The sequence below is a fragment of the Anolis sagrei genome, chromosome 1 (genome assembly GCF_037176765.1).
Source record: "Anolis sagrei isolate rAnoSag1 chromosome 1, rAnoSag1.mat, whole genome shotgun sequence".
Taxonomy (NCBI): domain Eukaryota; kingdom Metazoa; phylum Chordata; class Lepidosauria; order Squamata; family Dactyloidae; genus Anolis; species Anolis sagrei.
The window spans coordinates 257,477,853-257,497,792 of NC_090021.1; the positions used below are offsets into that span (position 1 = coordinate 257,477,853).

General features: G+C 36.5%; 1 protein-coding gene across 1 annotated transcript in view; it reads left to right on the forward strand.

The window, feature by feature from the left end:
- The window catches only part of CCDC73 (coiled-coil domain containing 73), a 45,249-nt gene that overhangs the window by 16,948 nt on the left and 8,361 nt on the right, over positions 1-19,940 (forward strand). Inside the window, exons 2-8 of the mRNA XM_067466864.1 lie at positions 5,084-5,219; positions 6,858-6,937; positions 9,728-9,856; positions 11,204-11,263; positions 15,834-15,938; positions 16,759-16,869; positions 18,986-19,226. Coding sequence (XP_067322965.1) covers positions 5,084-5,219; positions 6,858-6,937; positions 9,728-9,856; positions 11,204-11,263; positions 15,834-15,938; positions 16,759-16,869; positions 18,986-19,226 — 862 coding nt within the window. The remainder of the gene's footprint in view (positions 1-5,083; positions 5,220-6,857; positions 6,938-9,727; positions 9,857-11,203; positions 11,264-15,833; positions 15,939-16,758; positions 16,870-18,985; positions 19,227-19,940) is intronic.

The window sequence follows — 19,940 nt, forward strand, 5'->3', positions numbered from 1 at the left end:
ATGGTGATGAAGGGGGGCACACATAGTAGTGGGAGGTAGCACATTGTGTTGCTTCCTAAGAAAAGACAGGATAATCTTGCTCTTTCATACAGAGGCTGAGGCATATTTGTACAATGGTGCTCAGTAGACAATTTGTTAAAAAGTCATAAGGAGAAAGCAGCTTGTCATGCTGTGAAAGAGAGCTTACATTTCATAACAAGTTTCTGCTTGTACAACAACAGCTAACAATCCTTAGAACTGGGTGTCAATGACAATTTATCACATTTTAGTCTTAAAGCAGGTGTCCTCTCAGAGGTAGTTGGACTACAAAAATAATTTGTTATTATACGTGATAATTGGGGCCAGTGGAATTTAGAGTTCACAGTACCTGAAGGGATACAGGTTGACCACACTTGCCTTAATATTGTGGCTATCCAGTTGACAGTACTGAAGCAAGCAGTTCTTTATTGTAACAAACAATAAGCAGTGAATAGAAAAGTCTTATTTTTGAATGCAACCTTTCTGATAGGCCCATGTATTACACAAGGGATACATTCCAGGACTCTTCTTGCAATACAATTTTTGTATAATTTGGAGATCTATTTTTCCTGAGATGAATGATGTCTTGGGCTTCTTGCCAAAGCATATCATAGAATCGTGCTGGAGGAATAGAAAATACCTGGATAAATGTTCTTTCTAGGCCTCCAGTGTGTTTCTGTAGTCTACTTCTGCTACAATTACATTAGAAGTTTTCTACTGAAACTCTGGCAGATGTTGTCCATAGGATCGCACTATATACTCCAGAGCAATTTGATGGTATTTGAAGTTCTTTGTATGTAAATGAAACCACATTCAAGTAGCTCACATAATAAGCAGACCTACTGCCTTGGCTTTTAAGTTTGGCACTGCTAGTTTTATGTGTTCTTGCAGACATGCTGGTAAAGGCACAATAGGGGATTAATGAAGGGGTAAATTAATCTCTTACAATATAATACCACTTATATTGTCTTTTGGAGAAAAGAGAACAATGACAGTGGAAGGTAATACTGCACAGAAATAGACCAGAATCCTCTTCAGGTTTGGTCTCCCTTCCTTCATTTTTGGGCTCAGTGGCATGTTTAGTAACTCCCAGGAGCTGAAAATTAGATCTGGGCTTCTTATATACAAGAAATCCCTATTGTGTATCCCTATGCATACAGAACAGAACCGCAAGGAGTTTGGAGCATATTCTTTTTTTTAATCCCTCACTACAAATAATTAATCCTAGTGTGTGCAGGCAAAGGCAGGAAGGTAACACTTAATTTGTTTTAAAGGTATCTTGTAAATACTAAATGCTATCCTCTCATGGCTGAAACATTTCTATAATAAGATTGGTCTATTCCATTATAGCAAAATCACACCAGATTGTTAACTGATTTTACATCTGTTCATTGTTCCTTATAAGTTCATATAGAATATTGATTTTCCTTGTTTCAGGTTTCAAAATATACTTTACAGAAGAGGCTTAATGAAACGGTAAGAAACTGCTTTAAAAGCAAAATAGGTTTGGAACTTTTTTCTCTGTGAATGAAAGAGGCTTCTGCTAAATGAATGGAATATGGAAGGTTACACCCACATAAGAAATCTTCCTCAAACTCATATCTTCTGTTCATGCAGCAGAGCTTGAAGTTAAGCCAAATATCTTTGCATTTGACACTGTTGTAGAAATATGAACTGCAGCTATTATAGAGTATGAATAAATTATATATTCTGATGTCTGTTTTAGTAAATACTGAAAATGGCAGGTGTTTTGCCAAAATTACCTAAATATTTGATGTCTTTATTTAAAAGCTAGATGTCTTTTATTCAGCATGGTATCATTTCCCTTTCTTTGTTAGTATAACATATTTTTGCAAATAAGCTATATGCCTTGGGAGTGTCTAATTTTCTCTGTTTACAGTTGCTATAGTTACAGCCCTAATATGTGCCTGGGCAGACCCTCAGATCCGTAGAGAAGGCCTTCTCTTGTCCCTGCCTCTTTCAAAGGTGGAATACAAGAGAGGCCTTCTCAGTGGCTGCCCCTATGCTTCAGAGGCTAGAACAGCCCATTCCTTGCTGTCCTTCAGTTGGCAAGCATAACTTTTTTTTTATTCAGACAGGCTTTTAGAATTGATAACTCTTAAACCAAGGGCTGTAAGTTCAGTACTGATTTAAATGGCATTTGTTTTCAAAATCTTTTAGTGTGTGTTTTTAATACATTTCAAAGTTTAATTTGGTTTTAATGTTGCTTTTTAAAAAATCATAATCTTTCAATTACAGTATGTTACTATTTTAAATTCCACGTTTGGGGAAAGGGTGATATATAAGTAAAATTAATAATTAGGAGGAAGAGGAGGAGGAGGAAGATAATATTTTAAATGCATTGCATAGTTTTATAGATTTGACTTTACCTGGGTATTTTAATATTTTAATGTTTTTTTGAGAAAGTAATAAAGAGGGAAACAAGCACATTCCTTTTCTTGGATAGAAAATAAGAGGGCTGGTTCGGTTTTCTCACTTTAAACAAGAGTTGGAAATTAAAGAGAGCTGTTGAAACATTGCTAAGCTTGATTGACTAAAAGCTGTGAAAATTCTGCTGCTGCTCAACTGGAAAGAATAAAGATAATATTGTCAGACCATTATAAGCAATGATTTTAATTAAGAAGCTCAAAAACTAGAGTCCGGTTTAGCCTTAAGTACCATGACATTTGTACTGAAAGTCATCTTCAACGGTACAGTGATTTTACACAAAATATGTTGAAATTGAATAATGTGTCCTTTGACCTGGGAGATAAGGCTACAAGTTAACGATCAAAGGCAGCATAAAATCTGTTTTGCCTTATTTCACTTTTAACTGCAGAGTCCTCTGCAGTCTACTCAGATGTAAAGCTTATTGAATTTAATGCTATTTACCCCCTCTCAGTTTGTCTGGGATTGCAGCCTAAATTAAATTTTTAGCTTGTAATCTATATTATATATACAAATATTGCCATGATGATTATGCGGTGTTAACAGTGCTTCCCTTTGCCCTATAAGACATCGGTTATTCATGACAAGCAAGAGGAAAAATTAACTTGGGCACCAACTGCATGTGGTGAAGGAGGCCCATTTTGCCAACAATCGGAGCATAAATGAATTATGTTTCCATCTGGTTTGACAGAGTTGGGCCAGGAGACGTTATTTAGTTAAGTACATAGTTGAATATAAGCTGATGCAGAATTCCAGCCATATTTTAAATGGAAGTATAAAGTTTAGGAATGAATACTAATGATCAAAACACAGATTGAGCTACCATAATATTTAGCAATATTATGCCTTAACGTACCATTATAATGTGAGCCATCGTACAGACAAAGTAATAGATCACACATTCCCATTCCTAAGTAGGTAATGGTACCACAATTCAAGTATGACTTATGAGTTTAAATTTACTAATATCATTGGGTTAATTATTCAGTAAAGCTGTGGTCAGCATGACCTCAAAACTATTTCCTTGTATTTATTGTCCTGTTATTCCCTTGGCTCTCTGCTATTCCTACTTATCTTTTGTTCTTGTGCTTAGAAGTTCCTGTCCTTTGAAATAACTGGGCATGACACAAACAGGCCATGACATTTCTCTTTCTTAAAATTTTATAGAAATGTAAATACATACAGTTCTTCTCTGCAGAACAGTCATAGGAATGTTTTATGGCCCCTCTTGTTGAAAATTATTGAATTTACATTTTTCAAACAACATCTGTGAGAAATAGACTCTGGTTAGAATTGTGGTTTAGATTTACATATGCATTTTTGGGATGTTGAATAAGGACCTGTCCTGTACCTCGTTGTGAAGCACTTCTTGTTCTGGGTACCTAATGGCAACCAGAGTGTTTGTGGGCTTAGCTCCAACTTTTTAGACACTGATCCATTTCAAAGTGAACCTAGGCATGCTCCAGTTACCTCCATGCAGCCAGGGAAGATGGATCAGCTTTATGCTGGGGATGGAGACTGCTTCCTTTGCTCTTGCTGCACAAAGACATTGGAACATGCCTAAGTGCATCCCTGCATCCAACGACTAGCCAAAGGGACTATTGCTTATGCAAGCCCTCAGCTTCTGTTAAATATCCAAGAAAGAAATTAGGAAAAGGCACAGTCTTCACCCCCAAGTAATGATGGAAGAATCCTGGTGGAAACTTAAACTATGTCACACCTTCTAATGTCTTCTTGTATCACACACATATTTTAGTACCTTGAGACATGCTAGTATTTGGACTGGGGTAATAAAATGTCTTCCAAACAAATTACATTTTCTTTTACTGCTTGTGGTTTGACCTAATTTGTGGGTATTTTTTGATGTAAAATAGAGGTCTTGCAACCCATTTTAAAGGTTATTGCACTAGAATGCTTCCTAAAGCAGTATGTCACCTTTTTTTGCCAAAGAAAGACTGACTTGGGGTTTTGGAGGAGTCCAGGGCTACAGAAACACGATTGTGGGGTCTGCATGAAATGCCAGAGCCCCACTTCACTCATCCCCTGTTCTAGAGCAGTGGTTCTCAACCTTCGGGTCCTCAGATGTTTTGGCCTCCCAGAAATCCTAATAGCTGGTAAACTGGCTGAGATTTCTAGGAATTGTAGGCCAAAACACCTGGAGACCCACAGCTTGGGAACCACTATTCTAGAGGCATCTGGGCATCGGCTATTGAAGCAGGATGCTGGAATGATCTAGCAGGTCTTTTGTCCAGGTTTTATAGATGAACCTACTAAGTGACCCAGTTAATGGCCTCTTCAAGACAAACAATATGTGCTAATACTGATTGTTTGCATTTTTCAGTAACTTGATCCTGTTAACAATGAAATTGTTCTAGATCAAGGGAGTGGCATGGCAACATGTGTGTTGCACTCCTCTGCAGTGCCTTTTTCCCTACATTACTGTGAGGTTTGATCAATTGTTTTTGGGAGATTATTGCTATTCTCATTGGGACAGACACACAGTCCTATGTGTATTACTCCAAAGTAAGTATGCCTATAACCTTATATACACATATAAGTGACATTTTACATATTGTACTGTGCTCCAAACCTGTCACTTTGATTTGGTTTTCTTTAGGAACAAAAGCTGCAGTTGCACATGTTAGCAAAAGAAGACCATCAGAAGAGTCTGAATGAATTTGAAAAATGCCATGCAGTTATCACAGGTCAATTTGGAATAATAAAAAGCAATCATGAGAGATTAGAACAGAATGGTAATTATCTGATAAATATAGGAAATATTGCAATTTTTATTAATGGGTGATGGGAAATACAGCAGAACTCAAAGGACTGGAGAACATTAGAAGACAAATGGTGAAATCTCATCTTTCATTGATATTCTAGATTTGGCAACAGAAAAGGAAGTAACAGAGTAAACAAAAATGCAGTAGCATACTTGAAACTTGCAGCTCTTGGAATTACATAATCTAGGAGGCTGCTTTGGTTCTCCTCAACAAGAACATAATGTATTCTGTGTATTTACTGCATTAAACATTTATTGCAGAGGAAGTTCATTTTATACAGCAGTAACACTGATAATAACTAGGTTTATCACTTGTACATTCTGAACTGCCTCTGAAAAAGTCATTTGGAAGGTGACACACTGAACAAGAAAAGGCTTCCACTTTACAAACTTCTGATTTTAATTTTGTGATTACTCATGTCTGAATATTTCTTAGAGTTTTGATCTTTCCAAACAGTTTTTGTTCAGCATGACAATATCTGTGGCTAATTTTATGCTGAATATATAGAAAATATGTGGGATGGATGCCTATGCTTTCTAAAATCTGCCTATCGTATGTGAAATGCATGAACTGTTGTTCCACATTCTGTTGTGTTATGACATGGAACTGAAATTGATTTAATTGGCATTGTTACCATTTGATGTACCCAGAATCTCAATACTGTGCCACAACTGCTTATCCCAAGGCACTCTGTGACAAGGATTGTACTGCAACTATTGTTTACCAGCATTCTGATCTCCACTGCCTTGGAAATGCTTTAATCTAGGTGTTGCCAGGCTAGATCTAGACACTGCCAGGTAAGTTTCTGGGCCCATGTTCTGACTGAGGTGAACAACTGTACATGTGAATCCCCAGCAATTACAATATTTCAAATCCAGTGTATGCTGCCATATCTGCTAAACAGGATGTTAGACTAGAGCATCTGATCTGAGAAGATGTGGTACCAGAGATGCTCACAGGTGGATTTAATCCAACTACACATAGTTTCTGAAGGCAGTGGGTCAGTAGTTCTCAACCTGTGGGTCCTCAGATGTTTTGGCCTTCAAGTCCCAGAAATCCTACAAGCTGGTAAACTGGCTGAGATTTCTGTGAGTTGAAGGCCAAAACACCTGTGGACCCACAGGTTGAGATCCACTTATTAGCTCTTACTTACATGAGTCATAAAAAGGGGGTGAGTGCTCCAGCAATCAACAAGTATCAATATACTCATCTTTGGTGTCACAAAAATGACACCTCTATGGTGTTGAGTACCTTGTGTACTGTACATCACATGGTAACAATTCCAACTGAAGTGATTTCAGATCAAGTTATAATACAACAAACTCTGGAAAGTCAAAAAGAGTGAAAACTTCCACAAGGTACGTAGATAATAACTGAGTCATGTCATACTATCATATACTCAGTTCTTTAATGCATTCATTCATTTCTGCAAGGTTGCTGCTCCAGAGAGATTGTTTAGATCTGCTCTTGGATTCAATTTCAAGAACACCACCCAAACAAAAACAAAAAATTAAAATCAGACATATAGAACTGACAAGTTAACTTAATTGATGTGAATTGACACAGTCAGTTAATATTAGTTTTTTAAAACTTTTTTTATCAACCCAGTTACGGAAGCAAGTCAGTTCAATAAGAGATTAACAGCCATAAACAAAAGACAAGAGTCTGAGATAGATGATCTGAGAGAGGTAGGTGTGAAGAGCATTCAGCAGGATTTATTTATCTCAGTTTCTATCATGTATCTTCCCAAGGGTCAAGTTGCTTAATATGGTTTGCAACCCAAGGTTTCATTGCACTATGGAAAGATCCATTGTAAAAATAACGTGTTTACTGGGTTTGCACCACATTGCTTTCCAGTTCAGTTCGTATTGTATGGTTGCACAGCAGAGCTCAAATGTTTTCAGTGTTGTTTATGCCACTGTTGGTGCAATCCAGTGCAATTGTGGACACAAAATAAAATAAATATGATATGCTCAAGTATAGATATATTACAATAAAATCCTGAAATATAAAATTATCATATAATTGCTAAGTTCTAGCTAATAAAATCTGTTCTGTGTGATTAACATGTATTTTATAGAAATGTTTTGATTTGTATCTTTTATGGGACTGCATTTTAATATGTGTGTTTGTAAAAAAAAGTTTTTATAGTATTTGTGTATTTTGACTGTGTTATGACCCTCCTTCAGCCATGGGGAGAGGAGAGTAAAAAAATAGAATTATTATTATATTATTATAAATCCAGCCAATACATAGGAAAATCTTATGAGACTTCCAAAAGCCATATAAGCTTTAAAATGAACAGGGATGGCTTCTTGATATGCAAGGGATAGTAACATAGTGCTAGCCATCAAGAACATCTTTCTCCATGTCTTTTGCTGCTTTAAGTGTACATATGAATAATATAGGCAAGAAAGCCCATCTGGATAATGTTATAATAGAAAGATGTACGAGATAGATTTGTAGGGCTCAAACTATTGAAGAATTTGTAGTTGAAGCCAACCCAGCAGCTTGAATTTTAATAATAGGAACTAATGCAGGTACTAGGGTTCATATTTATTAATTTCTTTGGCAACTTCACTTTGGCAGTAAGTGGACTACATCACTTGGTATTCCAGTGCTGTGTAAAAAGGATAACTTCATTTTATCTGTGTACTATTGTTTGCATTTTAATAGAATATACAATTTAATAGAATGATTTTTTTAAAAAAATTGTGGAATCCTGTTAGAAATCCTCCATATGTAATTGCGCAAATAAAATAAAATTCAGACTAATAAAATAAATAATTTATTAAGAGCTGAAATTGAAAACAATTGTTGGAGACCACTACTTAAGGAAATTCTGAATGTGATTTATGAATGGGATCCTTTCTCTTAATTTCAGAGAGAGATCTAAAGCATTTTGGAATTTTCTTGGAGCTTCTTCACTCTCAGAGTAGAGCTGATGGAGGGAAACTGGCATTGGGGAATATACCTATGTTTTCACTTGGAGCTTTGTTCTTACTTTTTTACCCCTTAAAGCAAGAGACAAATCTTGTTCAAATCTACTCCTCTAGAGACAGTGGAATTCTCCTAAGCTATCATAAAAATGTATTCTTTCCCCTTGGATAGGAAAAAGAAATGCCAGGTGAGTAGGTCAGCCTGTATTGTTGGATACAAAAAACCCCTTGGCATCAGCAGCAGAGGAATTATGCAAACAGAAACATGTGTCCCTGTCCAGATTCCCTTTTTTTGGATAAAGACTATTGTTTGCTCAGAAAAGACTTTTCATTCAGTTGGTAGCTGTGTTTATATAACTTGGTATACATAAAGTTCAGCAGCTCAGATAATATTCTACTTTCTACTGCTATATGATTTTGTCCAGAACATTTAAACTATTGGGCTGTGATAAGAGGAATTCCACTTTTATAGAGAAAGGTTAAACAGAGCAAATTTAGTTGCTCATAGATAAAATTACCATTCTGAATTCTTGGTTCAGTGCTATGGCATCATGAAGAATTCTTGATACTATCTAGAGCATTCATAACCTTTGCTATTTGTCAGAGTAAACGTCAGAGCACTCAAGGAGAGAGAGATATTAAACAGGCTTCCCGTACAAAAAGGGGAGGGGTAGGGAAAAGGTACAATATTTATAACTCCATGGACTATATATTGCAATTTCATAGGATCAAAGCATGTACTGCTTATTTGCTGTATTAGGTGTTTAAAAGAAATTAGACAGAAGGACAACATATACAAAATGTATAATATTTAAAATAAATGATCTTAATGCTTTGTAATTAAAAAAATAGAGGCATCAGATATATTAAATTAATGCAATTCCTTAACTTTTATGAGATTAATCAATTAGAATATTTAGAAATTAGAGCTCTTCTCTTTATTTCTGTGATGGGTTACCCTCCTCACCTTCCAACTCTTTAATGCAGTACAGGCCCGTAGCCAGGATTTCGTTTCGGGGGGGGGGGGGCTAAAAAAATTTTCAGGGGGGGTTTCGGGGGGGGGGCTGAGTTTCGGGGGGGGCTGAGTCTGAGTGAAAGAGGGTCTAGCCTAGCAAACCTCTTGTATCATTACCCCAATACCCCCATGCATATGGGATATATTGAGTATGGTGATCAGATCATGATATGAATAAACATAACAGTTTAAATAATGCACCAGTAAGGCCTTTTCGCGAACCACCATGAGAATTTCGGGGGGGGGCTGAAGCCCCCCGAGCCCCCCCCCCTGGCTACATGCCTGATGCAGTAGCTATCTATGGAGGTCTGGCATGACAATAATCAATATTTAATGCCTCTAATATTTTCATTCACATTTTTATTAAAATGTGAATTAATTGGAGGAAGGTAAATAGTATTGACTTCATTATGTGCTTTCAAATCATTTTAAACTTGTGGTGATCCTATAGAGATCTTATTACTGTGGTTTGCTTGGGGTTAGATCATCCTTGCTGAACTATTCATGTGTGTTTCTTTACTAAGGAACTAAAGAAAGTTACTGCAGACTTGATAAAGTCCAATGTCACTTGTCAGCACAGAGTGGGAGAAGAAAATCTCAGTCTTACAGCCAAAGAACAGGAGTTGCAAGAGTTGTGGAAAAGAAATTCCATGGTATTGATGCATGTCTGCTAACATTACTTGTTGGTTTTTGAAAGAGTAGTACTGATATTTAAGAAGATGTCTTTGATATGATATTATTGCAGATATAATGGTCCTTTGAAGATTGCTGAACCCTCAGTTGGCACTCCTTGTTGTGCAGGTCAGGGCCTATGGGAGTTGCAGTCAAAAAACAAAAGGATGTCTGCTATGTTAATCTTAGCTTTAAATATTATATGTAGTAAATATGCAATGTAAATGACTGCTGAGTAATTCAGTGCAATAATGATGTCCGCTGTTAATCTTTCTATGTAGGTGTACCTCAGTTAACAAAACTTCTAAAAGTGAAGCTCCTTTTAACAAAGACTTTTACTCCCAAGCATCTCCTATCTTTTTTTCCTCATCTTTCCTCAAGCTGGAAGGTGTGTGTGTTTTTAAAAAAAGATATATCAGTATCAGCATAGTGAAGGAAGACTGGAGAAACAGACTTTCTCTGTTAATAAAACTTTATTTGTATACCCCCCCCCCCCCCATCTCCCTGAAGGGACTCGGGGTGATTTCCAACATATAAGGCAAACATTCAATTGCCAAAAGTACCATGCAGACAATTACATCAAAATAAACACATTTGACAATATAACACAACCTAATTTAACTTAACAAAATAACAATATCTAAAAGCATCATAAAATACCAAAATCCTGTTAAACACACTAAAAATAAAAATATTAAAAACCCATTTCATTGTAGCTCCATCAGTAGATGTTCGACAAACCAATGGCCAGGATTACAAAATGAATGTGGCCAACTCTAAAATGTCTGGGCAAGGGATAGTGTAAACAACATATGATAGTGCCAGGGAAATGGATGAAGTGCAGGACAGAGTGCTGTCTGGATATTTAGGGACTAAATTTTTTTGTTTACTTAGTGAAACATTTATTTGACCTGGCTGTTTCATTTTACATGCATATATTGTTCCTTTAGAATGAAAGGTTAGCCAAAACATATTGAACAGCACTTTTTTCCATGTTATTTTTGTACCAGTAATCAAATCTGTGAGAGAAGTAAGACTCGGGAATAAGTTGTCTTCTTTTTTTTACAACTGAGGTCTATTTTGCTATGTAAAATTGTTAGGATACTATTGAATTGTAAGCATTATTATTTGCATACACTAATTCTTAAAAGGCACAGTTCAGTTGGCTTTTGCGTTCTCCCTATTCCCTCTTATACATTGCCTTTAGGAGTTTCCTGTTGTCTGCCCCTGCCCCACTTAGGTATTTCTTTCCCATATGGGGAGATGTGCAGATGGGAGACCATAATGTGACAACTGAATTTGGCCCATGGCCTTTCTTTCATTTATAGGAGAAAGAGTTAAATACAACATTAATTGAAGAAAATACACATCTGAAGGAAGAGAAGCAGGTAATTAGTTAATGTGTATTGTGAATGTATGACACATTAACAATGATTACTAGAAATACATGCAATTATAAAGAGACTGCCAAAGAATAACACGCAAAATGTTACATAGAGTTTCTTTTTTAGCATCTTCATGTGTTTTTATCTACTTAGTAAATGATGTGCTTAAACTTGATCATCCACAGTTGTAGCAATCAGGTGTATTTTCCTGCCATAGTCATTAAGAACTGATGGTTGAGCTATCAGATAATATTGAAAAAACAGTATTCGGGAGCCTGCAAAAAATGTCCACCCGTTCTTGATAAGGCTTTCTCTAATTACCAAAACGTACTGCCAGAGATGCTCCTGGACCCCATCATCACTTCTGAACCTTTAGATTCTGGCAGTGGTTGACAGCAGATCTTTGCTTCTCTTAATAGCCTCATTGTATATATACTTAAAATGAAACAAGCTTAACTCAGTCCCAACTTCCAAGTACGTATATGTTACATCTGGTTCTGCTCAGAGATTGGAAAAATTTTAAAACAGTAATCGGTTGCTTGTTGTTCTTTGAAAGTGAAAGTTGGAAGTATTCATTATTTAAAATTTTAATATTTGTATTATTTAAAATGCAATCTTGAACCAAAAGGAACATTTTAGGAATGAAATAACTTGTTACACTTATAAAGTACAACATTACACTTACTAAAAATTGTTAGTACATGTAACATTACTAAGAACTATTTTTTAAAAAGGACTTTGTCATGCTCTCATTATTTCACCCAAATATGCATTAAAGATATTGTTGCCATCTGTAACTTGGGTCTACTTTGTATGATATGTTAATATATTAAAAAGAAAATTAGTAAAACATTCAAGTCAGGATTCAGTTTGTTGGGATTGTGCTCAGAGAACCATCAGTGGAAACAGGAGGAAGCTGGACCTTGCCCATGTTAGAACCTTCCACACACCCAAAAGTTGCTGTAAAGTGTTAGGAAACCTCACAGAGCCAGTTTTCAGGCAGCATAGGGGACTGCAGCGAGGAAAGAAGAAAATCCAACTTGGCTAGTGCCAAGCTAAGTGATGGCCCATGTGCAATAGGAAGGGCGGACAAAGACTTCTGTGCCTAATAGTAAAGCTTTTAAAAACAAGGAGTGGTTCACATATTCCTTAAAAAAAAAAACTATTGGTAACATGGTATTGTCTCAGAATACCTCTGGATAGAGAAGTAAGATGATACAGCCAGTTTTTTTTTACAGTATCTATCTGAGTTTCATATGTTTGGTTTACAAGAAATTACAAAGTTTTCAGTCACTCTCTGTGCCTGGTAAAAGGGATCAACTCAGCACAGGTGACCTTGCTTTTGATGAGCCTGCTAGCTGAAAGGTTAAGATTCAGGCACTTCAAACTGATTAATTATGCTTATAGGCAGTTCAGTTGGCCAGCTCCAAGTGAATTAAAATATGTACAAATGCACCTGGGAGCCAGCGTAGTGTAATGACTTAAACCAGGGATCCCCAAAGTAAGGCCCAGGGGCTGGATACGGCCCTCTAGGGTCATTTACCCAGCCCTTGCTCAGGGTCAACCTAAGTCTGAAATGACTTGAAAGCACACAACAACAACAACAACAACAACAACAACAACAACCCTATCTCATCAGCTAAAAGCAGGCCCACACTTCCATTAAAATAGTAATAAGTTTATATTTGTTAAAATTGTTCTTCATTTTAATTATTGTGTTGTTTTTAAGTGGTTTTTTGCACCACAAATAAGATATGTGCAGTGTGCATAGGAATTCATTCAATTAAAACATTATAATCCGGCCCTCCAACAGTTTGACATATTGTGACCTAGCCCTCTGTTTAAAAAGTTTGAGGACCCCTGGCTTAAACATCGGACTGTGACTCTGAAGACCAGAGTTCAATTTCCTGCTTGGTCATGGAAACCCACCATTTGAAAGTCTCACACTCTCAGCCCCTGAAAACCCCATTATTTGGTCACCTTAGGGTCACTATGAGCCCCAAAAGACTTTAATGCACACAATAACCAAATAACAATAATTTTATAGTCCCCCAAGAGGTTCTAAAGGTTGTGATCATGACATAGGGGTTAGTTTTGAGACTCCTACATGTCCATTAATAATAATGGGAGACTTTAATGCAAGAACAGATTATAATAACATGATAGCAACAGAAAACTGTGCTCTAAATCCAAATAATGGGAATGCAGGCAGGTGAGATCTTTGCTCTCTAAGAAGACAGCTGTATGATGGAACCATGAATCTCTTGTTAAAGGATCTGTCATTGAAGCAGTGAAAGGATCTGATAGGGGAAAAAAAAGCAAGCCTCTCATAAGAGCTTTGGGCAAATACAAAACAAACTTAAAATATACATCATTAATAAAATATTGGCAATTGGTGACTTGTAAAACTGAACAAAGCTAAATATGGCTTAGAATTTCATCCCATGAAAGTAGGAAAGCTGGGGGATTGTAGTTTTTCAGTGGCACTTTGCCCCCCCCCCCCCAAAAAAAATCTTTTCACTTTTGGAATGCAAGCTACATTTAGGATACCTTTCCTGTGAAAAAGGGAAATGAAAGAACAGCAAATTAGCATATTTGTGAGATTGCACAGTTGAGGAAATGGAAAGAATACAATAAATTACCGATCCTTCCTCCATAGTGCCCAAATGATAATAGTGAGAGAAAGGGAGCATTGCTGGGAATCTCTGCTCCACACAATATTGTTTTGATTGCAAGTGGACAAGTAGGATTCCCATCCCACTTGATATTTGCCAATTTTGTCCATCTCTACATGGGGAAACAAAATGAAGCTGCTTGACTTTTGAATCATTGGTTTAACGAACACTTAAAAACGGGGACTGACTTGAAACCTACGGAATGATCATGCATTGTCTGGTGGGTTCTGTGGGTGGCCCGTTTCTCAAATATTTAGGAACGCTGTGAAACTACATGTGATGAAGTCATTAGAGGCGGCCATTTTGTCCAAAAAAGCAAAACCATATTTTAGCAAGGCTTTAATTTGGATGTAGGAACAGATTCAGTCAGTGTCATAATTGTTCCTGTGTGTCTTCAAGTCATTTCCAACTTCTGGTGACCCTAAATGAACCCACCCAAGGGTTTTCTTGGCAAGAGTTGTTCAGAGGGGAGTGGCCTTTGCCTACCTCTGAGACTGGGAAAATGTGGCTCCTTGAAAGTCATCCAGTGGGAATTTGAACCCTAGTCTCCAGAGTATAAACCAGTGTTCCAAAAACTACACCACTCTGTCTCTTGCTATCATTACAACTGCCTAAAAATGCAGAAACTGATACTTGGCCAGATGTGACAGCTATTTAAGTGAAACAACTAATTTCAAACCTGCTTAAGTGGAAAGTACTGGGGAAGAAAAGCTTTGCCTAGAGTTACTTTTGGACAGCCCTTGGTAGTAGCCTCATACCAGGTGAGCATTTTACTTATATTAACTTAATTGAGAATTTCCCAGTAGTTGGATTTTTTTTTTTGTTGTGTCATGAGCAACTTGAGAAACTGCAAGCCGCTTCTGGTGTGAGAGAATTGGCCATCTGCAAGAACGTTGCCTAGGGGTCACCCGGATGTTTTGACATTTTACCATCCTTGTGAGAGGCTTCTCTCATGTCCCCGCATGGGGAGCTGAAGCTGACAGAGGAGCTCATCCGTGCTCTCCCCGGATTCGAACCTGCGACCTGTCGCTCTTCAGTCCTGCTGGCACAAGGGTTTAACCCACTGTACCACTGGGGGCTCCTAGAAGTTGGAATAAAAACATTGCTGTCTCTATTTTTAAGAAGGGAGATAGATGTTATCTTATTTCATCTGACTTTAACTTTCAGTAGAAAAGAGAAAATTTGTGGTACAGTGATATCTTGATATAAGAATTTAATTAGTTCCATGACCTTGTTCTTAAGTTAAAACATTCTAATCTCAAAGCGAAGTTTCACACTGAAATACATTAACATGTTATTAATCCATTCTAACCCCCCTCCAAAACCACACCAATTTTTGTTATGTGTTTTTGAATAAGATAATGTATTTTATAAATAACAAATAATATATAAAATGTTCAGAGATAGGCAGTGCTTGGTTCCATCCAGCCACTGTTGCAAGGAAGTACATTTGAGGCAACAAAATGTGTTGGCCAGTGTACAGCAAGGCAGTTCTTAATGTTGCTTAAGCAGTTTGATCACATAGGCTTACACAACAGTTAGTGTTAAATTAGCCAAAGTCTCTTAACATACCAGTAATTGACCATCTCTATATAAACATCTATAAACTACCACCTCATTGGTATGTATGTTCCCTTTAAATGTTGAGTTCCAGTGACATCAATTTGATGAAATTAGTGACTACCAGTCCGACTTCCATATTATTCTAACCCAGATGTCAATATATGCTCCTGATGAGCTAAATATGGAGCCCAGAGGTTCTGATGAAAGCACCCTACTGCAAAAGTACTGTATGATCAAACGTTTATTTTAGTATAACATTTGCTTGTGCTATGATGCTCACCTTTACAGAATGACTTTGTTATTTGACATGTAATTTCCTTCTTTCATCAAATAAGGAAATTATTGCTTCACTACAACATATGCAGCAACTTCTCAGCAGACAAATAGAAGTAAATGCAAAGATGGAGCTGGGGATGAATAAACTGAAAGAAAAATGCCAGGTCAGGTGTTCATTATAGATTCTACAGATACCTGCAAATACATTTTAAAAGATTTTGTTTGTGTTTGTAGGGTGCACTAAATCCTGTCACTTTTGATACATTTAAAAAATATATGCAATACATTAAAAATATCCTCATACAATAAGGATGGCAATGAGTTAACCCATAGTTCTTATGCCATTTAAATCCCTTCTTAGTGGACTTTCTGCCACAAAAGTGGTACTGCAAATATATCCTAAATAATATCAGCAATTGTGTACTGGCATTATTTAACAACCCTTTTTCCAGTTTTGTTTTTAAAAACCTGGAAATAAAAAAACTAAATACCACTACTAAAATTCTTACTACAGAACTCGAAGTCTGCACTACAGATTTTAATTAATCCTGCTTCTAAATTACATGGAATATTAATAAAGTAAATTAAGCTTTGATTACTATAATAAAAGCATGTTCTAGGCTGTACTGTAGTGTTTATCTTCACAAACAAAGGTTTAGAATGCGCTACACTTCATATTTCTTAGCTCTGCACTTTATATTACTTTTTCAGCACATTAAAACTTATGCAGTGAAACTGAATAATGGCAAGTATTTTTATACCCTTTTATAGCCATTTCTTTTTCATAACCTCCCCCTGCTTCGTGTTAGCTAAACTATAAGCACCTTTCTGTTAATTTATGAAAATTATTGTTGTGATAGCACATTATCACTGATCTGTATGGCACTTTCAGCATGTTAGCAGAAAAGGTCCAAGCAACATAAAACACATCAAAATTCATTAATGTGGTATTGATTATTTTTTGGATAATTAATTTTATTGCAGACCCTTGAAAGAGATAATGAGCTGCAAAGGGAGAAGGCAAAAGAAAATGAACAAAAGTTCCTTAATCTTCAGAATGAATATGGGAAAGGAAAAGCCACTTGGAAAGATGAGGTTGGTTTTTTTTTTTTAAGTGCATTAACAAGGCTTCCAAGCTGTACTCAAAACATTCCAAATAATTCCAGAAATCCAAGGAAGTATTACATAAATAAGAATATGATCAAATATTATTTGCCTCTGAACATTTCAAATTTATCAAAGTGATTTTTTTGGCAATATCCAACAATTCCATTGATGGAGTGACAGATTATTTCAGGGTCAGTTCAGTGTCCCTTCCTGTGCTTCCCCAGAAGTGATTCTGGCAGCTTGGGAAGCCTTCTGAAACTAGCTTTTGAAGGTCCCAGAGAGCTACAGGGGGAGGAGGGATGGAAGAAAATTCCAGGTAACCACCAGTCAAGTGTTGGGATTGCTCTTTAGCTAATTTCAAACTAGGATAAGCTTTGTTCACTATCTGAAAGCTGAGTATTTTAGTTGTCTCTGTAATAAATAATTTTTCTACAGCTGTGTTGGGAATTCAGTCATAATTAGTGGAAAGATATGCTCCATAATTGCCTTTTGTATTCATTTGAAATGTTCTCCCAGGGAAAATAATCCATAGGTTAAAACTGGTTATATGCATCTCCCCATTCAACCATAAAAACAGAATATATGTGTAGGAGCATAACACTTTTGTTCAATATGTGTGATGCACATGCATTCCTTCTGCTCTCTGAAGCCCTTTAGAAGACTTAAGATTCAGATTACCATTGTTCACCCAATCTAAAATGTAACCTCTGTTGTCAAATACTAAGTTTACTTAATGCTGATTACCTGGTACTGCAATACATATGGAACAGGTTGCGATACCTACTAGGGTCATTTGTTTGGGTGACAAAGTGGGCAGATGCCCCTCTTTGGAAACGTAGTCATCTGCGAATTCTCTTTTTTGATAAAATAAGCAAGTAGCTAGCCCTTTAGGAGCTGGAATATGAGGTTAAAATATGCAGTTACTGCACATTTGTTTTGTATTCTAAAAGGCTGTTCCCACCTTTTAATGTTTTTAGTCAATAAATAAAGTCATTGCTTGAAGAAAGAAATACTTATTTTTAAAGCCATTTTGATTTCCCATATAGGAAGTGCTTTTTATCTGACCATATCTCATATTTTATAATGAATAATGGTCTATAATTTTCTAACTAACATTTTAATGCTTAGAAATTTATAATGTTAATGTAGCTATGATCAGACACAAGTGTGTTTATTCTAAAGCAAACATTAGCACAATGGTTCTCAACCTGGGGATCCCCAAGCGTTTTGGCCTACAACTCCCAAAAATCCCAGCCAGTTTACCAGCTGTTTGGATTTCTGGGAGTTGAAGGCCAAAACACCTGGGGACCCACAGGTTGAGAATCACTGCATTAGCAGAAAAGGTAGGAATAGATCATTTTTCAGCACCAACCCCCAGACTCTGACATGACTGAATTCAACACCTACGTTGCAACCTAAAACTGGTTCTCGCTATAGGGCCCACAATTCATACTAATAACAGTAGACCTGAATTTCAAGGGGAAATATTTAAATGTCAAGGTGGATTTCAAACTTCACCCCTCCATTCATTCATTTATTAAATGTCTATGCCCCCTAATAGTCAAAAGCCTCTTCATATCAGCTGAAGAGAATCAAAATCTCAGTTACATGTTACACTTGTGCACCTAAAAGAGATAGTACATTCTGTGCTGCATTGTCACAGGGTTTGAATTTCAACATAACATAAACACTGTCAAAGGCTACAGAACCAAGATGGGGAGAATCACTTTATTTTATGTTTTTTAATTCAAAACCATTTCAGGGACTGTTTCCTTTATCCACTTCCTCATTTGGTCTTCCCCATTGACAATAGTGGAGTGCAGAGGAACAGCTGCCATTCTGTGTGCATCCAAATATCGATGCATGTCACTCATCATTCTATGGGATGCAGATATGGATGCATGTCACCACTGTGTTTAAGAGGAATTCATGTTGTTTTTTTCAATAGAAATATCTTCTCTGGTCACATGATATTAGCCTGTTTATAAACATAGCCTTTTGCAAAAAAGTGTTGAAAAGACACAGTGGGTTAAAGTGTTTCTGAAACACCCCTCTCTCTAATTCATCTTAATTATAATGGAAATATATCTTATTTTTACTCCAGGCTGAAAAAGTGTGTAGAGAAAATCAAATACATACAATCCATAAAGAAAACAAATCTACCCAAACAATATTAGGTGGTTGTGATAACCTTGCAGAAGAAGAAAATGGAGTAACAAACATTCAGCCTTCTTCTTTTGGTTCTGGTGAAATGCAAACAGAACAAAACAAAGGTGATACAAACAGAGCAGATGAGAATTCAGTTTGCACAAACAGAGCAGATGAAAATTCAGTTTGCAGTGAAGGTAAGCAGTCAACAGTTACAATGAAACCTGTCTAAAATTATGAATAAAATTAATTGTTTTCTCTTTAAAAAATAATTATTTTGCTTTGCTAACCAAAATCTTAAAATTGAGTTAAATATGTAGTGTAATGTTACACGGACTTCCATTGGTATTTTTGCCAGATGTTCATTTTAAAGTTGCAGCCTAAAATGTATTACAAATGCACGTGAAAGTATGACTACCCCCTCCTTTACTACATATATTTGTGGGAGGGAAATGGGATGCACTGTTTTCTAACTCCCAATGAGATAGTATGAAGTGAAGCTGCTAAACTAGAGGAGGAACCTCCTTCCTTTCTCTGCTACTTGCTAGATGTTTATATGCAAAATGTACCATATACATAAGCTTTCGTTTTGTGTGTTAAACCAATGATATTTCAGTCAATGACGGACAAGGATTTCCACAGTATGAAATGGAAGAAGTGTATGAATAGAGTAATTTTGTTTACATTCTGCTGTTTCTATTCCTTTCCATTCTATTCCATATGCCCATTTTGTTTAATAGGAAGAAATAGTCATATAATAACTTTATTTTTGTACAGAGCCTCCTTCTCCCCAAGGAGACTCAGGGTGGCTTACATGGGGACGAACCCAAGTAAGCCCATGGTGATGAAAGAGGTTATCAAAGGAATAGATTGTTCTGTTTGCCATACTCTTTCTGATTTATGACTTTAAT